Raw genomic sequence first — 21,273 nt, forward strand, 5'->3', positions numbered from 1 at the left:
TGGAGTAGAGAATGCTGTCTACTAGATTCCAATGGTCACAGGAAAATAGACTCCAGTTTATCTTCATAATCGGTGGTGCTGATTTTTAGGGACTTTCTGACTTTTAACTTGCCTACCTCTTAAATGTCTAGTAGTCGTTTTCTCTGCATGAAACAGCCAAGTCTTTGAAGAGCTATAAATCCAGATGAAATTGATACCTTTGTGAGTGCAGTGGAAAATTGCTTTATAAGAATCTATAGAGCAACCAGCAGGTTCAGAGCCTGAGAACTTTACATTTAAAAATTGTTTTTTTAATTGAGTTTTATTGCAGTTTTTGTCATTATATATATATATATTTGTTTTGTTTTGTTTTTTACAAAACGAGGATTTGGGATTTGGGGTGTTTGGTATTTTGTATTTTGTTATTGTTTGGGATTATAACTCTAAACCTATATAGATTTTTGTTGTTATATGTAATGACCAGCATCTAGCAAATATAAATCAGCATCTCAACAGTGTATAAGTACTTTTATTACTTCTGAATTTAGCAATTTTAATATATCCTTAACTTGAAGACCTGTGAAATGAAAGTTGCCTTGATTTCTAATTTTTTTTTATTTTAAGATAAGCAGCAGCATCTCAGGAACTAGCTCTTTCTTCTATTACTAAATATAAATAAACTTAACTCGCCTGGTGTATTCTCCATTTCATCTTGGCAAATTAAGTTATAGCGTACAAAAGCATAATCTTCAAAACCATAGAGATCTTGGTTTATATCCTTCCTTCTCTATTTACCTGCATGGCCTTGAGCAAGGACCATGGTCCATAAAATGAGGATAGCTATGCCTAATCTCCAAGACTTGTGAGAATTCAATTAAATTGGATACATTTTGTAAAGCACTTAATAGAGGGTCAGCAGTAATGTATCTGTTATCAGTGTTCCACAGTGGAAACCATTGTTTAAATGGCAATGGTCAGCCTACAGTGTGTGTTCATTTGTAGTAAGTAGTCTCAAAGGGATGGTGTGGGCGATTTGTTTATTTGTAGGAGTGTGAGATATTGTTACATTTGTTCTGAAAGTAAAAATTTGAGTTCATTTCCATAGCAATGGTTATTTTAAACTCATTAGCTAAATAAATCTTTTCAGTTATTCCATGGATCCCCCAGCTCAAGGTTAAAAGTTCAGGTTCTGAATATTCAAGGTGAGATGGTAAAAATGTAAATGTAACATGGGAAATGAATGCTCACATTCCAGTGAAACATTGGGCTTCTATCTCAAACTAATTTTGCGATTCCTTGCCTGAAGAATTGTTGGTGGAGTACTGGCACTGTGAATATTCTCAAAGCAGGAAATTGAAATATTTTTATGGCAAACCTTATCTATAAAGCAAGGTTAGTCTTCCATATCCCCCTCTCCTACAGGTGACTTTTATCAACTATATAGAGGCACCAGTGCAACTGGAACAATAGGTTTATTTTCTTGTGTGTTCTGTTCTTGTTAATTGCAGCAGGGCATTTGTCCCAATTTTGCTGTGAACCTTGAGGTTATTTTTGATATACTATTCAAGTGTAATGGAATATTTATTTCATCCTGTTTTCTCCATAATTTCGCTAAAACAAAAGGAAGGTGGTCTTGTACCTTATGCAAAGAAGTAATGCTAATAGCCAGTAAAATATCAACTTTAGAAAGCCACATGATTTGATATGGTAAACTTCTTGTAGAAGTTTCCCATCCATAGTTATTTATCCCAAGCTTCTTTTTTTCTTGCCATCTTGAAGGATGTCATAAAATTAATTCCATGGGGATAAATACCTATACATAATAGGCCTATGGTACAGTAATGAAATATTCTCATACTTGGGAAGTACACAGGTATGCAAATACACATCTGGGGACAGACTAGTATTTTGCCTCCTTGATTTTTCTTTCTTCATTTTACCTAGCTCAGGTATGAGTTACTCTTAAACTCTACTTGACGGCAGGCAAGTTGTATACTTGAAAGACAGAATTTGATATCATTTTTTCAACAACATGTGCAGCTGCAGACTTCCACTTTCTGCATTCATATCAGTGAATGAACTTCTCTCAGGGAATACTGGGTGAACATTAAGGTTGACAGCAGGAAGCATTATTTTCCTGTAAAAGTGATTCACCTGATGTCTTAGACCATTTTAAGTTGCCAGAAACTGGGTAATTTAATAAAGAAAAGAAGTTTATTTGGCTCATGGTTATGGAAGCTGGGAAGTCCAAGAGCACAGCATTGGCATCTGGTGAGGGCCTTCATGCTGCAACATCCATGGTGGAAGGCAGACGGGTAAGAAAGAGTCAAACTTTCTTTATAGTACCTCACTCTTCATTAAAATGAACCCACTCTCCCAATAATGACATTAATCCATTCATAAGGGCAGAGCCCTCATGACCTAATCACATTTTAAAGACCTTATATCTTAACATTATTACATTGGCTATTATGTTTCCAACACATGCTTTTTAGGGCACACACTCAAACTATAGTACCTAGTTACTAAATTAGTGCTAGTTGTCAAAAATACTTTTTTTGCTACATTCAGAATATTATAATGTGTGGTTTCTTGGAGTTTGGGGAGGTACTTAGAGTAATCCTTGTAATTCATGATAAAAGGCCCTAATTGCCCATTAGTTCTTTGAAGAGATGGATCCTAGGATATCAAATAACAGAAGTTCGCCATTATGTACTTCTCTGTATGCTCTTCTTATGTACTTCTTTATTGTGTTTGTGCACAGACATACATAAAATGTCATATTTGCTTTTCCCCACATAGTAAAATACACAGTTTAAAATTTTTTAACTTTCATAAGAAACTAAAACCTACGTGTTTTATGTTGGAAGACCTTGTTGAGTTAGTACATGCCTTTGTATGAATAGTTAGTATTTGCTCACATCAAGTAATATGACTTTTACCAATTCTCAGGGGGCAAAAAAACCTTGTTTCAAAAGGCTGTATTCTTGTAGTAAGTGTGAACATTCATGTTTAATACTGCTATGATAAATTATATCATAGTGGCAGGTCAAATATTATTCAGATAGGAATGGGTATATGAATTTTTTTAAATGTTTAAAATGACAACAATGAAAGAAAAATACAATAACCCATCCAGTTAAATCTATATTTGAAGGAAAAGTTGATGATTTTAAATTCAAATTTTTTTTAATTGTATTGTATAGGTCATGAGAGAATGGGAAGAGGCAGAACGTCAAGCAAAGAACTTGCCTAAAGCTGATAAGAAGGCAGTTATCCAGGTAAAAGCTGAACCCATTCCCCACCAAGCAGGACATGCCAGCAATCTATTTATTGAGTGTCTACATGTTTACGGCATCTGCTGGAACCTCATGTGTAATTGTTCGTAATAACATGGACTTGGACTATTCCTAATCATAGTCTGGTAACTGAGTTGCTTAAATTATGTCTTACATTTGTTCCCAATTATTTTGAGTTGTAATTTATTACCATAAAACTCATATTGTTACTTGCAATCTACTTTTTGTTAATAATCTCTCTTTTCAGCTGCTATAGTCTTCTACTTTTCCCCTTGACAAAAATTCTATGAGAATTTGAATTTTTGACTAAAAGCAGTCTCAAAATTACCTTAAGTAAATGAAGAAATTATTACGATCAATTACTTAAAGTACTTTTCAGTAAGAGAGAAATTTTTCAAAATATACAAAATGTAAGAGTTTTAAGAATACATAAATTTATCCAACATTATTATTAATCAAATCAGTCTTCAGGGACCCTAGGAAATACTTATTTCCTACGAGAAATTAGTTTTGGTATGGGGTGGAGAATGCAAAAAAGGGAGATAATGTATAAAACATGCAGAGTTAGTCAAAAGGTTGGAATGACTATGCAGTCTTTGGGATAGCTTTTACCGCTTGAAGAAAATGGAATAGGAGATCCCTTTTAAAAGATTTTTATATGCTGCTTCATCCTATTTGTTCAGTCCTGATTGGCGTGTTTATTTATGATGGCAGCACTTCCAGGAGAAAGTGGAATCTCTGGAACAGGAAGCAGCCAACGAGAGACAGCAGCTGGTCGAGACGCACATGGCCAGAGTGGAAGCCATGCTCAATGACCGCCGCCGCCTGGCCTTGGAGAACTACATCACCGCTCTGCAGGCCGTGCCTCCTCGGGTAGGTCTTGCTGAGGCTGAGACCTCACTTCGGGTCACAGTAGAGACAGTAAGGGTGGGACACTGAGGACTGGAAGTCATACAAAGGTAATTAAGACAAATGCCACGAGCATTGTTATTCACAGGTTCAAGCTCTGTTCACTCCAGCTTGAAAGTAAAAGGGTCACAGGGCCATCTCAGCATGATAGATACCCACACTTCTTCACAGGATAGGCAGACAGGCCTCCCAGTGACCCAAAATGCAGGACCTGCCTTGATTTAGTATTCATCATATGGTGAAAATTGGTGATGTAGTTTGTTCAAATCACAAAAGCTGAATGGATGTCATGGTCCCTTCAAGCGACTTTAACAGAATTATTAGCCACAGACTAGGTGGCTAATAAACAACAGAAATTTAGTTCTCATAGTTCCAGAGGCTGAGAAGTCCAAGATCAAGGCATTGACAGATCTGATTGTCTGGTGAAGACCTGCTTCCTGGTTTATAGAATTACTTTTTATAGTGTTTCTGCTATGGCCTCATATGGTAGAAAGGGCAAGGAAGCTCTCTGGAGCCTCTTTTATAAGGGCACTAATCTCATTCATGAGGACAGAGCCAAAGGCTCTGCTTCCTAGAGCCATCACATTGTGAGTTAGCTTTCAACATATGAATGAGGGGGCACAAACATTCAGACTATAGCAAAGGATTCTGGAAGTTACCTAGCCTCACCCCTTTATCATATAAATAATGTTACAGGTCAAGGAAAGTTGAGACTTGGCTGAGTTGTAAGAATTTTTAGTGAACTGGTAGGAATTAGAATTCAAATTTCCTCTTCTGAGCAGTGACCGTATTTTCTGGGTTGAAAACCCACATCAATCATGACATCAGCAGAGATGAGGCTTATTTGTGGTTTTCAGTGACGGTTGCTCTGAAAAGCTTACCAACTGGTGCAGTCATAGATTTCTCAACTGACACTCTGTGGGACAGTTTACTTCAAACATAAGGAACATTTTGAGCACCAGTGAGTAACTTATGTCTACTTGTTCTACCCAACATTAAGCAAGGGGTATTGAAAGGTCTGATTACAGTTGCAGATTGAGCTATTTCTCATTGCAATTCTATCAGTTTTCATTTGGTGCACTTTAAGGCTCTCCTTTTAGGTGTGCAAACGTTCAGGGTTTTTCTGCCTTTGTTGAGCCCCTAATCATTATGGAATGACCTTTTTGTTTCTGGTAATGTTTTGTTCTGAAATCTACTTTGTCTAATAAAGCTATTCCAGCTTTCTTTTGATTCACAGTAGCATAGTGTATTTCTCTATCCTTGCACTTTTATTTAACCTGTTTCTCCTTATATTTGAAGTGTATTAGAGGCACATTGGGTTTTACCTTTTAACTGGAAAGACTATGCATATTTAAGGAGGTTATTGATATGGTTATATCTAAATCTGTCATCTTGGTATGTGTTTTCTGTTTGTCGTATCTGTTCCTTGTTCTCTTTTTTCTCTTTGTTTTTGGACCAATTGAATATTTTTCTATGATTCTGTTTTATGTCCTTTGTTAGTTTGTAAGTTACAAGTATTTTGTTATTTACTGGTTGCTTTTAGAATGATTTAAAACATTTTAAACTTAATGATATTACACCAGTTGAAGTGCTATTATACCAGTTCACAGATAGTATAAGAGCCTTACAGTAAAGGACTTCCACTTCCCTTTCTCACTCTTTGAGCTGTTGTTGTCATCTTTTTTCCTTACTACATTGTCCTTATTTTCTGTAAACAGCCAGGTTGAGTTTTAAATAATGAAAAAATAGCTTATATGTTTGTACTGTGTGGTTACCGTTTATGGTACCCTTAATTCTTTCTCCAGATCTTTACTTCTGCCTGACGGGCTTCTTTTAAAATGTCTTGGAGGGCATGTGGGTTGGCGATAAATTCTTTTGCTTGGACATTTCTGAAAATGCCTTTATTTCACCTTTGGTTTTGAAAAATAATTTTGCTGTGTATAGAATTCTAGATTGAGGATTTTTTCTCCTACTACTTTAAAAATGATGCTCCACTGTCTTATTTGTGTTTTTTCTGATAAGAAAGCTGATATCTTTATCTTTGTCACTGTAAATAACATACCTTTTTTAATCTGACTGTTTTTACAGTTTTCTCTTTATCATTAGTCTTGAGCCATTTAATTATTTTATGCCATATTGTAGTTTAATCTGCTCTTAATCCCATCTGGCTATTTTTTATTTTATCACCTCACATACTGTGGTTTTCATATCCAGAAATTTGACCTGGGCTTTTTCCCCTCTAATATCTTGTATATATTTTCTTAACTTTTAAACCTATGAAATACAATTGTAAAAGCTGTTTGAATATCTATGTTTGCTAATTCTAACATCTGTGTCAACGTTGAGTCAATTCTGCTTGACTTTTCCTTTTTATGTGTGGCAGTTTCCTGCATCATTTCATGCCCTGTAATTTTTGAGTAGAAATGTCAGACATTGGATTTTACCTTGTCAAGTGCTGGATATATATATATATTAAATAAAGATGTGGAGTACAATTCAGGGTTAGATTGAGCTCTCTTCTGGAATGTAGTCAGGTTACTTGGAAATAGTTTGATCCTTTTGTGTTTCACTTTGTTAAATTAGGTGGCATCAGAGCAGTTATCTGCCTGTAGTTATTCCTTACTAGTGAGGCAAGACCCATCTGAGTAATCTACCAAGGGTGTTAAGTTTTCTAACTGGTGAGAACAGGCATGATTCCTGCCCCTGTGTGAATCCACACATCGTTCCCTCTAATTCTTTTGGTGATTTTTCCCCCCTTAGCCTCAGTTTCTTCTTCATGCATGCACTGATCATTCTCAGCTACATTCTCAAAGATCAACTTCTGCAAATCTCTGAGTTCTCTTTCATAGCAGCTTTCTCCTCACCAATACTCTGTCTTGTAAATTCTGATCACTTCAATCTCCAGACTCTCACTTCATGTCATCAAATCTGGAAGTCCTCTAGTCACTGCCCGGGTTTCCCCACCTGTGACCTAAAAATTCAGGGCCACAAACTTGAAAATCGTACGGTCTCATTTGCCTCCCCCTTTTCAGGAGTCATTGTCCTTCACCTGCTAATATCTTGAGAAGCATCGTTCATATATTTTGTCCATCTCTTGATTGTTCAGGGGAGAGGGTAAATCTGGTTCTCTCACTCTGTCTTGACTGGAAGTAAAATTCTTTGTGTATTTTATGCAGCTAAACCAAAAAGCCGCCACCCATTTGCACTGTTTTTCCTCACCATTTGAATTTTGCTTTCTTTGTGTACAGTTACAGTGCACAGAAAGTCATGAGGAGCCATAAAAGAGCTCCTGGCATTCTTCCAGGTAGTAAGATAGAGTTGACCCTGTTCTGCTGAGGATGTCACTGCAGTCTTGGGAGATGAAGTGACTGGCTTAGGGTGGCACTGCTAGTAAGGGACAGGGTAGAGCTATGAATCACAGTCACCCACTACAGTGCCTTCTCACTAGATGAAACTTCCTTACTGAACAAAGAGCTTTTGAAAACGAATCTTCACATTAGCGTTCTTATTTTCTATTTGCCAAAAATCTCTATCTTAGTGAGGCACTCGTCAGGAAAATTCTGTTTATGTACAGATCAAACGTTCCTTGTTTTCTTTTTTCGGAGTGGGGAAGAAGAACACACATTCCGGGGAGGAGCTATGGGGATCACTGGCCGGAGCAGGGCAGGATGGTGTGTGTTGAGACCAGAATCTTACTAGCAGACCCATTGTGAAGTGTTCCACCCAAGTGTCCAATCTCTGAAGTAAGATCTTTGCTAAATGGTCATTGATAGCACTAAAAATAAGATGAGGACTGAATGGAGGTTTTAACAAATGCACATTTAAGCTCTTCCAGTTTAGTCCCATTAGCCAACACAGGAAAGGCAGTGGCAAGAGGAATGCTTGCCAATGCTTCATTTTTAATCAAAGGGGATAATTTTAGATTGGTCATAATGGGGCTTGTTGTGGGTCTGTTGATCACTTCAAATGGAATTAGACAGCATGTGTATTTGAGATAAAAATTAAAAGTTGGATTAGGAAGAACTAGTTTACTGTCAAAAAAATTCAGATTACTGTTGATCGGGCCAAGGACTCCTGTAAGTTCTCACCTCAGAAATACATAAATCTGTCCTAATAAAACGAGGCTGGATTGTCACAAGGCCTAAAATCTTGGGGTATTCCCTGCCATCTTTATCTGAGTGTTCATTTAAATTTTAACATATGGTTTAAGGTGGCACTTAGCTCTGCACTTTGAAAGTGCAAGAAAATTCTAAATCTGGCCCTTGAAAGACATAAGTCAAGAGCTTACCAGTGACTGAGGAAGGTCATATATTGTAATTGGAGCCATACATAAATATTTCTGAGATCTCTTTCATACTTAACACAGTACCTGGAAAATACAAAATATTGTATTCATTAAGTGTTATTTGAGTATAAGTAAATAAATTAGTGAATATGTTTTTTCTACAGATTCTATAGATATTATCACTTTTAGAATAACTGCTACCAAATTCTTCCATGTATTCCCAGACTTCGCAGATGTGTGATTCTAAAACAACATGGACTGCTTTCAGTCTCTTTGGAAGCTCAGATTTAATATGTGCTTTTATTCATATTTTAAAATCTCAACTTGAAAGTGTTGTGTGGTGATGTTTTGTTCAGCTAGAATTCCTTGTTCTACTATGAATTTCATTTTGTAAGTTTCTGTGTCTATGTGTATGTCATGATTCATATCTCCTCTTTAATTCATTGGGTACCTATAGACTGATACACTGCATGGCCAACCTAAAAAAGCATTATTGGATTAATTTAGAGTCATATGTCAACATTTAAAGTAAGTACTTATTTAAAATAAGTACTTCAAATATTACAATAATAAATATTACAATAATTTTTCCAAAAGAAAAATTTAAAAAGAGCAAAACTGTGTCTTTGTACTCAGGATAAACTCTTGCTCTGTGGAGAGCTAGTGAGTCTTCTATGGACCAGCTCCTTCACCTTTTTACTTTCCTAAAAGTTTCCTTGAAAAATCACAGAGTTATGCTCTTCTTCCTCTGGAAAAAAATTCCTCTCGAGAGTTTCATTACACATGGTTAACTCTCATCACCCTTTGGAGGCCTCTGAGCTACCAAACTGAAGTACTACTTAAAGCCAGCCTCTCACACTTCTGAACCAACTCTGTACAACTGTGCGTTTCCTGAGTTTTACTCTTTTGGGGGCATACTCAGGCTGCTCGTAGCTTCATGAAACAGGAGCTAGGAACCTTCTGAGCCTTTCCTCTTGAAACTGTCAAGGTTTTACTTTTCCTTCATAGATGGAGAGAAGAGGGCAATATTTCCTGACTGCTGAACATTGTCTGTAGCCTGAAGAGAAATTAGACTTATTATGGGATCCTGTAGAGATAAACCAAAGATTGAATAGGCATTTTTTTCTTTTCTTTTCTTTTCTTTTTTATTATAAAGATGTGGGGTACAATTCAGGGTTAGGTACACAAACATTGATTATTCAGGTACCCTTGTTGATGAAGTGTGTCCCTCCCTCCCCTAGCAGTTTCCCTCAACTGCCAATCCCACCCCTCCTTCCCTGACAGTTTCCCACTACTGCCAATCCCTTTCTTATAGTATTATAATTGTTCAAGGTCTGCTTATGAGTGAGAACATATGATACTCTGTTCTTGCTTTCTGTGATAGATCACCAAGTATGATCAACCCTAAATCCATCCAAGTTGCTGCAAAGTCCATATGTTTGTCCTTCTTTAGCCTGCATAATATTCCATTGTATATAGGTACAACATTTTTTTAAGCCAGTCCAGCTTCAATGGGCAGCATGGTTAGTTCCATGTTTTTGCTATTGTGAATAGAGCTGCAACAAACATACGTGTGCAGGTATCTATTTTTGAATAGGCATTTTTATAAAAATAAACTTTTTATTGTAGTTCTATGTCTGGAAAAACTAAGTAGCCTCTAATTAGTAAGAATTGAAACATTTTAAAGGTAAGAGGTAAATAACCAAACTTTCTTTGTAATTCTGAGCTTTTGGTGTTTTCATAGATAGTCAAAATCTTCCATTAAACAGCATTATAATTATTATCCTGACGTCAACTACTTTCAGCATTTTCCAAGTGGAAGTGAGAATTAGGAAACCTTGTCATGTACATCTATTTGTCTGTACCCGTTGTATTGTCCTGATTTTTTCCAGTCTCATGATAACAATTGCAGCCATCATATGCTTCACACTCAGACTCTCAATATTTGAGGAAAAAAATTTCAGCAGTTTCTATGGCACCTGCATCCTTTTCTTCCTCTTTCCTGAATAATTGAGACAAACATTAAGTTTTCCCAAGATCTCTGGAAACTTCGTAGAATTCTTTGGTAGAGCATGAATATGTGGGGCTATTCGTTAAGTAGCATGGTTTTGTCACTAAGATGAACTTTTGCTCAGTGTTATTTGGTGAATTCTAGGAGCAGGACAGTAAATGCTCAGTAAGAAACAGCACTCATTGGAGATAAAAAGAACAGTAGTTAATGGTCCTTTGTGACAGGTGAATTAGTGACGGTATGAGGAGGTTCCAACTAATTACTTTTTAGCTATATGTTATGTTGATGTTTCCAGCTAAATCAGTCTTTAGCCAATATAGATGTTGGTGTAACTATAGGTACTCTAAAGCAAAGAGGAAATTGAGGTACTAAACTTGACTATTTTAGCTTTTATTTGATATGGCTAACTGCCCTTCTCTCAAACCCATCATTACTACTCATCACTTTTGGTTGCAAAAGAAATATCAAGCATTTAATAAAATATGTGTATATAGCATATATCTTCAAGGCAAATATAGGACATTTGTACCTCAAATGTACAAATGTCCTATATTTGTACAAATGTAATAGATGATAAGTAAGCTAAAAAATTATTTTTTGTGTCCTTAATATGTGGAGAGATGTGTACTATAATATTTGAGGCATTCCACCAGAAAGGTTTGAATGTAATCAAAATTTTGTAAAGCTAATCAGAATGTACTTAAAAGTTAAAAGACTACTATGCTAAGAAATCATCTTTTCAAAAAGTAAATAATTACCCTATACCTTGTGTACTTATTATTTACTCATTCACCATTCATTTATACTTAGTTGAGATCTGTGTAAATTGGTGAGCACAGGGGAACTCATTAGCCTGAGAGCTTTTAAGGCAAACCCAATTGCAAACAGTGGGAAAGAAAAATGGGAGAATTGACACGTATTGAACAAAATCCTATAAACTATGCTGAGTGGTGTGCACGCTATTTCAGTAAAGCCTCTCTCAGTATTACCATCTTGCTTTGTGAATGTTTACCAACCTCTAAATTAGATCTTGCTACAGACCAATGGGAAGTATGTAACCAGAGACACTACTATTTTCTGTTTTTAATTAAGTTAAATCGAAAATTAAGAAGGATGTTGGAAAGGCATTAGCTTAAAAGCTGTCCTGTGCCTCTGAGACCATATTCATCACCCAAATTCCCTCCACAGTCAGTCTCTGCCTTTAAAATGGAAACAGGTCTTGATCCAATGCTGTTTAAACCTATAGCACCAAAATGCAATGCTTTCATCCAACAAACACATATTTTTTTAATGTTAGTATCTAGTTTCATTCTATCCTTGCAAATGTAGACAGATGTATAGCACATTATTTAAAGATCTAGTAATTATTCACCTGCCTGAAATTATTGGGATTTGCCCTAGAGAACAGATGGGTAGCAAGGGATTTACCCTGGAAACATGTTTACACACACACACAATTGCATGTAATTTCAAGAGCTTTGTTCCTTCTATAAAGTTGGCCATGTTTCTCAGTTTAAAGGTGCTAGGTACTACAGTATGTACATATGATGCTGTAAAGTCAGAAAAGAAAAAATTTTAAAAGATACTAAGTGATTTTTGGTTTAGGAAGCTTTACCTTGAGTTTCCTTATATGTTTTAAAATCAGCAAAAACCCATGGAATTTCTGGTAGGTCAAAACACTGATGAGGTTTGGGAGGAAGACCGGGTGAAATACAAATGTGTTGAACTTTGAACATGTTAACCAGTAAGAGGATATATGAAGCAAAAATGCCAGAATCCAAGTATGAATATGCAGAATTAAAGCAGATTGCTGTAAATCTCTCTTTAAAAAATCAAGAATATGTCACAGTTGGCATTTGTTGGATGATCAGACCATTTGACAGATCTCTTCAAGGATCTGTGTTGGTCTGAAACATCTTTTGTTTACAATTTCTTCTGCAACTCTGTGGGCTTGGCCTTCTGGGTTGCATTAAAAACCTTTACAGCTAGTGAGTTTTAGCATGTTTCCCTGGCTGACTAGACAAGACTTGAAGACATACAAATCCAAACTATTTCTGGCCCTTCTGTACTCTCAGGTCAGAAGCTCTTAGCTCTGTATCCATTCTGTACTAAAGTTTATCTGAAAGCATAAATCATGGGGTTGGGTTAGGTGCTAAATTTTAGTTCTGTATGTTATTGTCACTAATTTATAGTTGTGGTCTACATAATAAAAATAAATTATTCCTGAAAACTAGCAAAATATTTGGGAAAAAGAAATACTAGAATTGACAAAAGTTCACTGATTTGTGAGAGACAGGCATAAAACCCCTCTTATTTTCAACTTTTTATAGTATTATAGTATAAACAGCTGTCTTTAATTCCTGGGTTTGCCATCTATATGACCCATAACTGGGAACAAGTGGCTTAATAAAGGGATTGCTCCTACTCCATCTGCAAATTGGTGTTAGGTTTTTTGTTGTTGTTGTTTTTGTTTTTTTTGAGTTGGAGTCTCACTGTCGCCCAGACTGGAGTGCAGTGGTGTTAGGTTTTTAAACTCTTTTTGCAGTTGATATAGTTCTAGCCATTGTTAGCCATAACTAGAAAAACAAAAGGATTAATGGAAGATTGAGACAGAAATGAGAAGTAGGAAGCTATCTTCTCCCTAAAGGGAGAAAGATTGTTAGGATAAAATACGTGGAGGCTTTGGTGACTTGTCCCTATTAGGAAGTGCTCAACTTGCGTGTGAAAGGAGACAGATGGAGGATGACTTTTGCATCCTCCTGGTTGCTGTTGTATTCTGTAACGGCACAAAATCAGAACCAAAGCAGCTAACTGGATACCCTGGGAAGGGATGTTGAGGTAACTTCTTGGTGATATGCAGAGGTTTTGCTCTGGCAGTTAAGTGGATTAATAAAGGTTAGTTATCCAGTGTCTTTCCATGTGATGCATCCACGTTGTCAAAGCTTGAGAAACACCTTAAGGGGTAGAAAATGAGAATCTACTGCCATTTCCTCTGTTGCTTTGTCAATAGTTATATTCGATTTGACATCAAATTGTCATTTGCCCTCTTATGCTCATCTTAGACTACAAAAACCATTTGTATGCTTTTCTGAAGAAAAGAAAATGGATAAATTTTGCAGTGAACTTTAAAAAATTAGCTCAACTCCTAGTTTTAAAGATAGAATAGTTTGAGGTCTAGAGATTCCTTGGAAACTTCCCAGAATCTTTCTCCCCCTAAGTCCCCCAGGTTTTTCTTGCAAAAGTGAGTGCATTTGACATTTTGAGGGTCAAAGTGGCAAAATAAGCTCAACTAAAACTGTCTAAAGCACAGAGAAGTTTGACTCTCTTAAGTGTGATTTTAAGATCTGAACACAGAGGTTTTATACATTTTGCATTGTGTGCTCAACATTTCTTGAAATCCAAGGTATAAAACTGTGAAAATAAGGGCCTTGAACTTGTTTGTGAAAGCAGGAGAGAATTGCTTTTTTCGTGGTAGGTGATTTAACTTCCCAAGCCACTGTGTTGGAAACCTCCAGGGTGCAATTTAATGCTCCAGGAGAGGGTTTCCTGAATAAGTCCCTTGTGACCTGGAAAGGTTGGGGTGCTTCCCAGAATGAGCCATGTACTACCTCCTTCTTGGCAGGATTATGCCTGGGGCTTTTAGAAACTCTTGACAGCTCCTTCCTTTCCATCAGAAAACTGTTTAGGGCACACATGTCTATATGATAAGTTGCCAGATTTCTAGATCAAGCATAAAGCTACGGTGCGGAACAATAGGGCTGCATAATCATGTGTTAGTTCGCGTCCCACGTGAACTGTCCAGTAATAAGCTACCCATTCAGATGTGATTGGCATTGAATGGTCTGGGCTGTCATTAGTCAAATGTATGTGATTTGTTCCAAGTCCCAATGATGCCAAATTTGAGAAATTATATCAAAGACAACTGAAAAGGGCAGTGCATCTGAGAAATGGGGAAATTAATTCTTTTAAATGTATTACCTTTTATAGGGAAAGGCCATGACATTTTCTTCACTATTACCTACCTCAACTATATATCAAAATATAAGAAGACAATACGTGAGATCTTCTGAAATTAATGAAATGAATCTTCTTGTTGAGAGTAGCTTGTATATGCTGTGGGGTCTGTTAAATATTTTCTGTGAAGACTTCCCAGTTAAAATATCTTCCTAAAGGCCCCCAGCACCTTAGACAGGTAGATCAGATGGATTTATAATATCATTATGTCCATGAGAATTGGAAATGCTGCTTCAGAGTAGAGAGATGTGTATTTTCCATTCAGATACTATTAAGGATTTTCTGCCTACTGAGCCTTCTTCTGAAATTATATTCAGCCCTAGGTTATTCATTAATTTAATTAACAGACATTGATTAGCAACCAAATTGTGCCAGGAACTATACCAGGAAGTAGAAATAGATTATACTCTTGTTCCCAGAGAGAAAAATAGTTAATGGTCTAAAATGTAAATCTTTTATTTCTCTTTCATTGTAGATGATGTCTAATTCATTTTAGTACTGCCTATTCTTGATCCTTTAAGAAATTTCTATTTGAGGTTTTTTTTTTTTAAGGTAGTGTGATTGTAGGGTTAATTTAGTGCAAATTGAAAAGTACCACAACAGTTAAAAACAGACACTATGTAATTATGGGCTAAACACACTTTCAGAAACAGTAGTAACAGTAAAAAGATTGGATATAATTAGTCCCCCTGGGGCAGATGTTTTCCTTCTGTTTTCTCTAAGTTTTCTAGAGTTTCTCTTCACTCTAAGTTTTAATAATATTAGCAATCTAATGCCAATATAACCAGACTGTAGTGTTTTGGGGGTTTTGGTCTTTGCTTTTTGTTTTTTGTTTTTTTTGAGTCAAGATCTCACTCAGGCTGGAGTACAGTAGCATGATTGCAGCTCACCGTGGCCTAGACCTTCCGGCTCAGGCAATATTTCTGTCTCGGCCTCCCAAGTAGCCAGGACTACAGGCGCGTGCCACCACTCCCAGCTAATTTTTTATTTTTTTGTTAAGATGAGGTCTCACTTTGTTGCCCAGACTGGTCCCGAGCTCCTGGGCTCAAGCACTTCTCTGACCTCTGCCTCCCAAAGTGCTGAGATTACAGGCATGAGCCACTGTACCCAGCCCAGACTGTAGTATTAATACATAGAATATCTTAACTATGAAATAAGAGTTATTTACCAGAAAAATTATTACTAGTTACAGAAGATTCAAAGACTTGAGGATGAATGAAATGTTATGCATGCAGGTTTTAAAACTGTTTCTAAACTCTAGTTATTATCAATAACTAGATAATCATGATCCACTGAATTCTTATGTTTTTCTAGTCATGTGAATAGCCCATTTTAAATGTGAGTATTATGACAGTGGTAATAGCAATTACTCTACGAGAATATGTTTCTATAGAGATAACAAGTATTTCTTTTTCCTGCCATTCCTGTATGAATGTTTGTGTTTTTAATTAAAATTTGAAGAAATTTATGTTTGTCCTGGCATAGTAAAGTAAACCTCCCTTAGACAATCCAGAGACTTTGTTATTCTGAGATACATGATATAGCTCTAGATATAACTAGTGTTATGCCTTGTGGATTTGTATTCTGGCTAAAAGTTGTGAGGACAATTATTTCTTTGTTTGAATGATATATGTGTGAATCATATACTAAAAGAGGGGGAGGGCTCTTTTTTTAAACGAAAGTAAATGAAAAGTACAAAGAATATAATAATATAAAAGTACAGAGAAATATTGCTTTTCTTTTTTTAACTAAAAATAGTATTTGTTTCTGAGGTCTGGAGGTAGCCAACATTTTATTTGGTATGATTTATCTGCCTGCTCTGCAACATAAGAGCTAATCTGATTTTTTTTTTTTTTTCATTTTCAAGCATGATTCCTAGAAGTGTGTTTGCATGGCCAAATCAACCAAGCAGAACCTTGTAATTCATTTATTGAGGGATATCCTAAAATCTTCCTGAATTATCTGATGCCTCCAGGCCTTACCAAGCAGGCATTAGGAAGAAAAGGCTTATGCTTATGTAGATGCACACACAATGTGTATCTGAGCTCACATAAACAATGATGAGGTCAGACCTTAAGATGGACTCCCAGGGCTCATTACCCCTCTAGGAGCCAGGGCCTGGGGAATCCTGAATGCTGTGCCTCTGTGTCATTATCAAGTTCTTGAGATTTACAGGGTAAGTAAAGAATATATTTTGAAGCAGAATGGCAATGTTAAATGAGATCAGCAATTGAAAACATGTGCACACATTCACCATTTAATTATCCATCTTAATAGAGGATAAGGATGAATTAAGTGCTAGCATCCATGAATATATCATATAAGCCTGTCTTTTAACTAATACTGTGAATCATTTTCCAATAATCCTAATCCTCTGTCTGAATTGACAGAGGAAATTCCTCTGTCTTGCTATTTCCCCTCCCTATGCATTAGCTTAATAATTAACTAAATAATTTTATGCATTCGCTAAAGAAGAGGGGAAAGCAAAAACTTAAGACAGTGGTTGAGAGACTGAAAAGCTAAATCTGAATTTTCTGCACAATTAAAAGAGCCGATGTTAATGTGCCTAAAGAATATTACCTTTTACTTATAAGAACTAAAAAGTCAGGCTCTCCAAATATATTCTCTTTTCTAGCCATTCAGTTATTTGCTTTCTACTCTGCAAGTTGGTTTTTAGAACTGTCTTAAGCTTGGTCCATTTTAGATTGTTTCTGAAAGTCAAGATCACATCATGATAAGAAGGGGCTCTGGAGCCAAGCAGGTGGGCTAACCTGTTCTTGATCTGACACCGTCTAGCTATGTAACAGCCAGTGAGGCAACCTGTGTAACCTCCACCTCCTTTTTGCTTTATGACTTATCTGTAAGGAGGAGAAAGTTGCTATGCATTGTCATAGGGCTGACATGAAGATTAGATTAGAGTTAACCTGCATACAGCTTTTAATACATGGTCTCGTTTATATGAGGGGGGACCCAAAAAAAGAATCATTTTTTGGAGGGTGGGTCCCTTGTAGTACAGGTTTCCCCCATGAGGTAAGTGTTCTAGGAACCCATCGGCATCAGTACACTAACTAGCATTGTTGTGAGAGGCTACATTCAGCTTTAGTAATATATACATATAATTTTTTGGAAAGCCTTTCAATGTGTTGGCTCATTTCATGATGGGTGATTTGCATGAACAACATGTAAACCACACAGAGTGTTCAGCAGTTTTTGACCAAAAATCACATGACCACCATGTCCTGTCCTCCCTATTCACCCAATTTCTCTTCAAGCAACTTTTTTATTGTTTCCGGGATGAAAAAGTCCTCAAAGGGAAATGTTTGCCGATGTGGTAGAGGTGAAACAAAAAACAGCAGAAGCACTGAAGAGCATCAAAACTGACAAGTTCAAAAACTGTTCTGAACAGTGAAAAAAACATCAAACAAAGAGTACTTTGAAAGTGACTGAAGTTTAAACATGTAAGAATAAATACACAACTTTTAATAAATTCTGGTTTTAGGGGGGGCCTCATATAAGCAGGCAATACCCGTTGAACTCTTTAGTGCTTAGAGGAAAGAAAGGGGTGGTGGAGTTGGAGGTGAGGACTGAGAAGAAATAAATATGTATTGAGTGACTGCAGTGGACTAAGCATGAGGCTGGGTAACTAACACAACACATTGAATGCTCAGCACAGATACTCTGAAAGATATTGCTATCTGAACTGCACAGATGGGGAAGTTGAGGCTTTCATATTTGTTTTAACAAGGATGTTAATGCTAATAATTAGTGGGGATTAATGCTGTTTGTGGTGATAGGGGAAGGCAAAGGGGAAACCCAGATGTTAGTTATCAAAAATGACCTCTGCATTCTCTAAATTGAGATTTCCTAAGGAAGTCATGCCAAGGCCAGTCTGGGGCGATTGCATCCTGGTGCTGTCCCTTGTTAGTGCCAATCTTTTCAGGACAGAATCCATTATAGAAACATTCATTGGTGGCTAACTGAAACAAAAAAAAAAAGTTAAGATGAGAAGCAAGTCTTACTTTTGAAATTGAAGGGGTTTGTTTCTCATTTGAACTCTTTAAAGAAAAAAAATTCCATCCTCTTCTAAACAAATCCTTTCCAAGAGAGAAAAATGAAATAGAACAATTAACAAAGCATCTGTGAGGGGCAGGCAGGGACATCATGGACCAATGCAATTAATTGCAGCCTTTTTTTTTTTTTTTTTTTTTTTTTTGAGTCAGTCTCACTTTGTCACCCAAGCTGGAATACAGTGGTACAATGCTAGCTCACCACTGCCTCAACCTCCTGGGCTCAAGCAATCCTTATGTCTTAGCCTTCCAAGTAGCTGAGGCTACAGGTATATGCCACAATGCCTGGCTAATTATTTTTAATTTTTGTAGAGATAAGGTCTTGCTATGTAGCCCAAGCTGGTCTCAAACTCCTGGGCTCAAGCAGTCCTCCTGCCTCAGCCTCCCAAAGTGCTGGGAATACTGATGTGAGCCACCACACCCAGCAAGTTGCAACCCTTTGTGTCTCACCTTGGTCTTAAAATTTTTCTTTTTTAAATTAGTATGCTTAAAACCTATAGTCTTTTAACTATAAATAAATATAGTTTATCAATTATTATTATATCTCTTACCATTTTCTTCTTCTAAGATTTAAAAGGTCATCTTCCAATTTGTAAATTCAACCAGATTTCACAGTACAAATGAGAGTTGTCATAGCATGCTGCCAGAAGCTGTGTTTCAATCTGTGATGTCTGCCTTTCTTGGGATTATGGAGATGCATATTTCTTCTAGGAAAAAAGAAATAAGTAAGGCAGATGAGCGCAGGTTTCCTTTCTTTTTGTTTCATGTATTTGTTTGTTTTCTTAAGTATAGGACCATGGCTTCTGTGGCAGGCACTCAACAAGCAAGTATAGAGCACCCTCTTTGGGTCAGGCATTGCTTGATTGGGGTCTCCAATACAGAATAGGAGTAACACCCAATCTGACCCTCTGGATCTCACATTTCAGAGGGGAGTCAGAAACATGGGTGATTAATAAACTATGTTAGGTGCATTAATGAGGATTTTCACAGCATTTCTTAGGAGCGACAGAGAGAAAGAGCACCACATTCCACCCAGAATGCCAGGAAGATGGCCTCTAAGTTAACTCAGCAAACGGGGACCAAAAGGCACATTCCTTAGAATATAAATAACACAACAAAAGCATTGTAACCGTCCCCCAAACCCACCACTGAAAACACACAAAACCATCTCTGGGAATAAATTTTGTAGCTTCCAACTGGCTTTCAAGGTGCTCATGACACACGGGTTAAGAATAACTAGGTTTGCTCACATAGCCAAACTTCTGTTCCTCACTTGAATTCTTAGAGCTGTTTTTTTGTTGTTGTATTAATGAAGAAGAAATGTGTATCTTTGAAATCATTTTACAAAAATCACATAGTGGAATGCCTGTAGTGGTGGAACTGCTGGAGACAAAGGAGCCTTTGTCCTTTTTTTATTAGAATGAATGTGTTCATGTAAAACTGGAATAAAAATGAAATGGAACCAATTAGGGAAAAATAGAAGCACTTAAGAACAAATGTAATTGTTGCTGAAAGAATTAGAATCTGGTGGCTCAGAAAGAACTTAATTAATTTCAAAGTAAAATAAATACCGTTCAGCAGTCGCCTTTCTCCTAGGAAAATATAATGTCTCTTAGAGCTTATCAGTTGCTTCTTGGCTTACAAATTAGTAGCGGTTAAATTGCCTATTCTCAATTTGATTATTGTACTATTATTATACATTACTGATGATGGGATTATCTGTGCGATGTTACTTCTGGTCTTAAGACTATACAGGTAGAAGTGTAGTCTCAAATAGGCCCCTATATATTTGGGTAGAAGAGAAAGACCTAATTTAAAAATCTGACAGATCACCGGGCTCGGTGGCTCAGCCTGTAATCCCGCGCCTTTGGGAGGCTGAGGTGAGTGGATTGCCTGAGCCCGTGGGTTTGAGACCCGCCTGGGCAGCGAGACCTCATCTCTACAATAAATCAAAAAATCAGCCGGGCGTGGTGGCGCATGCCTGTAATTCCGGCTACTCGGAAGGCTGAGGTGGAAGGATCGCCGGAGCCCAGTGGGTCGAGGCTGCGGTGGCCGGGAGCGGCCACTGCACTCCAGTCTGGGCGACAGAGTGAGACTCCAACTCAAAAAAAAAAAAAAGAAAGAAAACTCTGACAGATCCAATATCGATTCCCTTTCTGCAGCCAATGCTCCTACTGTAAAAGAAAATCTTGATTGAGGAGGATTGTCATTATATATATCGAAAATGCTAAATGCACTTGTAGAAATGAACAGTGACCAGTCTAAGTAATGAATTACCCATGAAGAAAGGAGTGGGAGAAATGTTTAGAAGGGAGAATTAGGACAAGATGGCTCACAGTGCCTTCACATCACAAGATGAACTTGTGAGACCTCTGACCCAACATCAATGGAAGAAGCAATGTTTTGCACTAACTTGGAAAAAAATGTATTTTTCTCCCACAGCCTCGTCATGTGTTCAACATGCTAAAGAAGTATGTTCGCGCAGAACAGAAAGACAGGCAGCACACCCTAAAGCACTTTGAACATGTGCGCATGGTGGATCCCAAGAAAGCTGCTCAGATTCGGTCCCAGGTAAGAGCAGAGTGTAGTAATCTTCTGCAGCTGACAACCCAGTGTTCTGGCTTTTTGGCTTGGCAAAGGATCCCAGATGTTCCCAGCGCACCTGTGGGTGTTGTTTCCTCTATAGCAAGAGTTCTTTAATTCGTGGTA

At 37.1% G+C, this 21,273-nt stretch overlaps 1 protein-coding gene across 8 annotated transcripts in view; it reads left to right on the plus strand.

The window, feature by feature from the left end:
* Positions 1-21,273, plus strand: part of APP (amyloid beta precursor protein) — a 227,244-nt gene that overhangs the window by 141,658 nt on the left and 64,313 nt on the right. For all 8 annotated transcript variants that reach the window (XM_021708509.1, XM_021708507.1, XM_008049940.2 and 5 more), the window contains 3 exons: positions 3,186-3,260; positions 3,993-4,151; positions 21,007-21,135. In XM_021708509.1, the coding sequence (XP_021564184.1) occupies positions 3,186-3,260; positions 3,993-4,151; positions 21,007-21,135 (363 nt within the window). The remainder of the gene's footprint in view (positions 1-3,185; positions 3,261-3,992; positions 4,152-21,006; positions 21,136-21,273) is intronic.

Source organism: Carlito syrichta, unplaced genomic scaffold, assembly GCF_000164805.1.
Source record: "Carlito syrichta isolate Samal-C Ts95f unplaced genomic scaffold, Tarsius_syrichta-2.0.1 Scaffold141855, whole genome shotgun sequence".
NCBI lineage: Eukaryota > Metazoa > Chordata > Mammalia > Primates > Tarsiidae > Carlito > Carlito syrichta.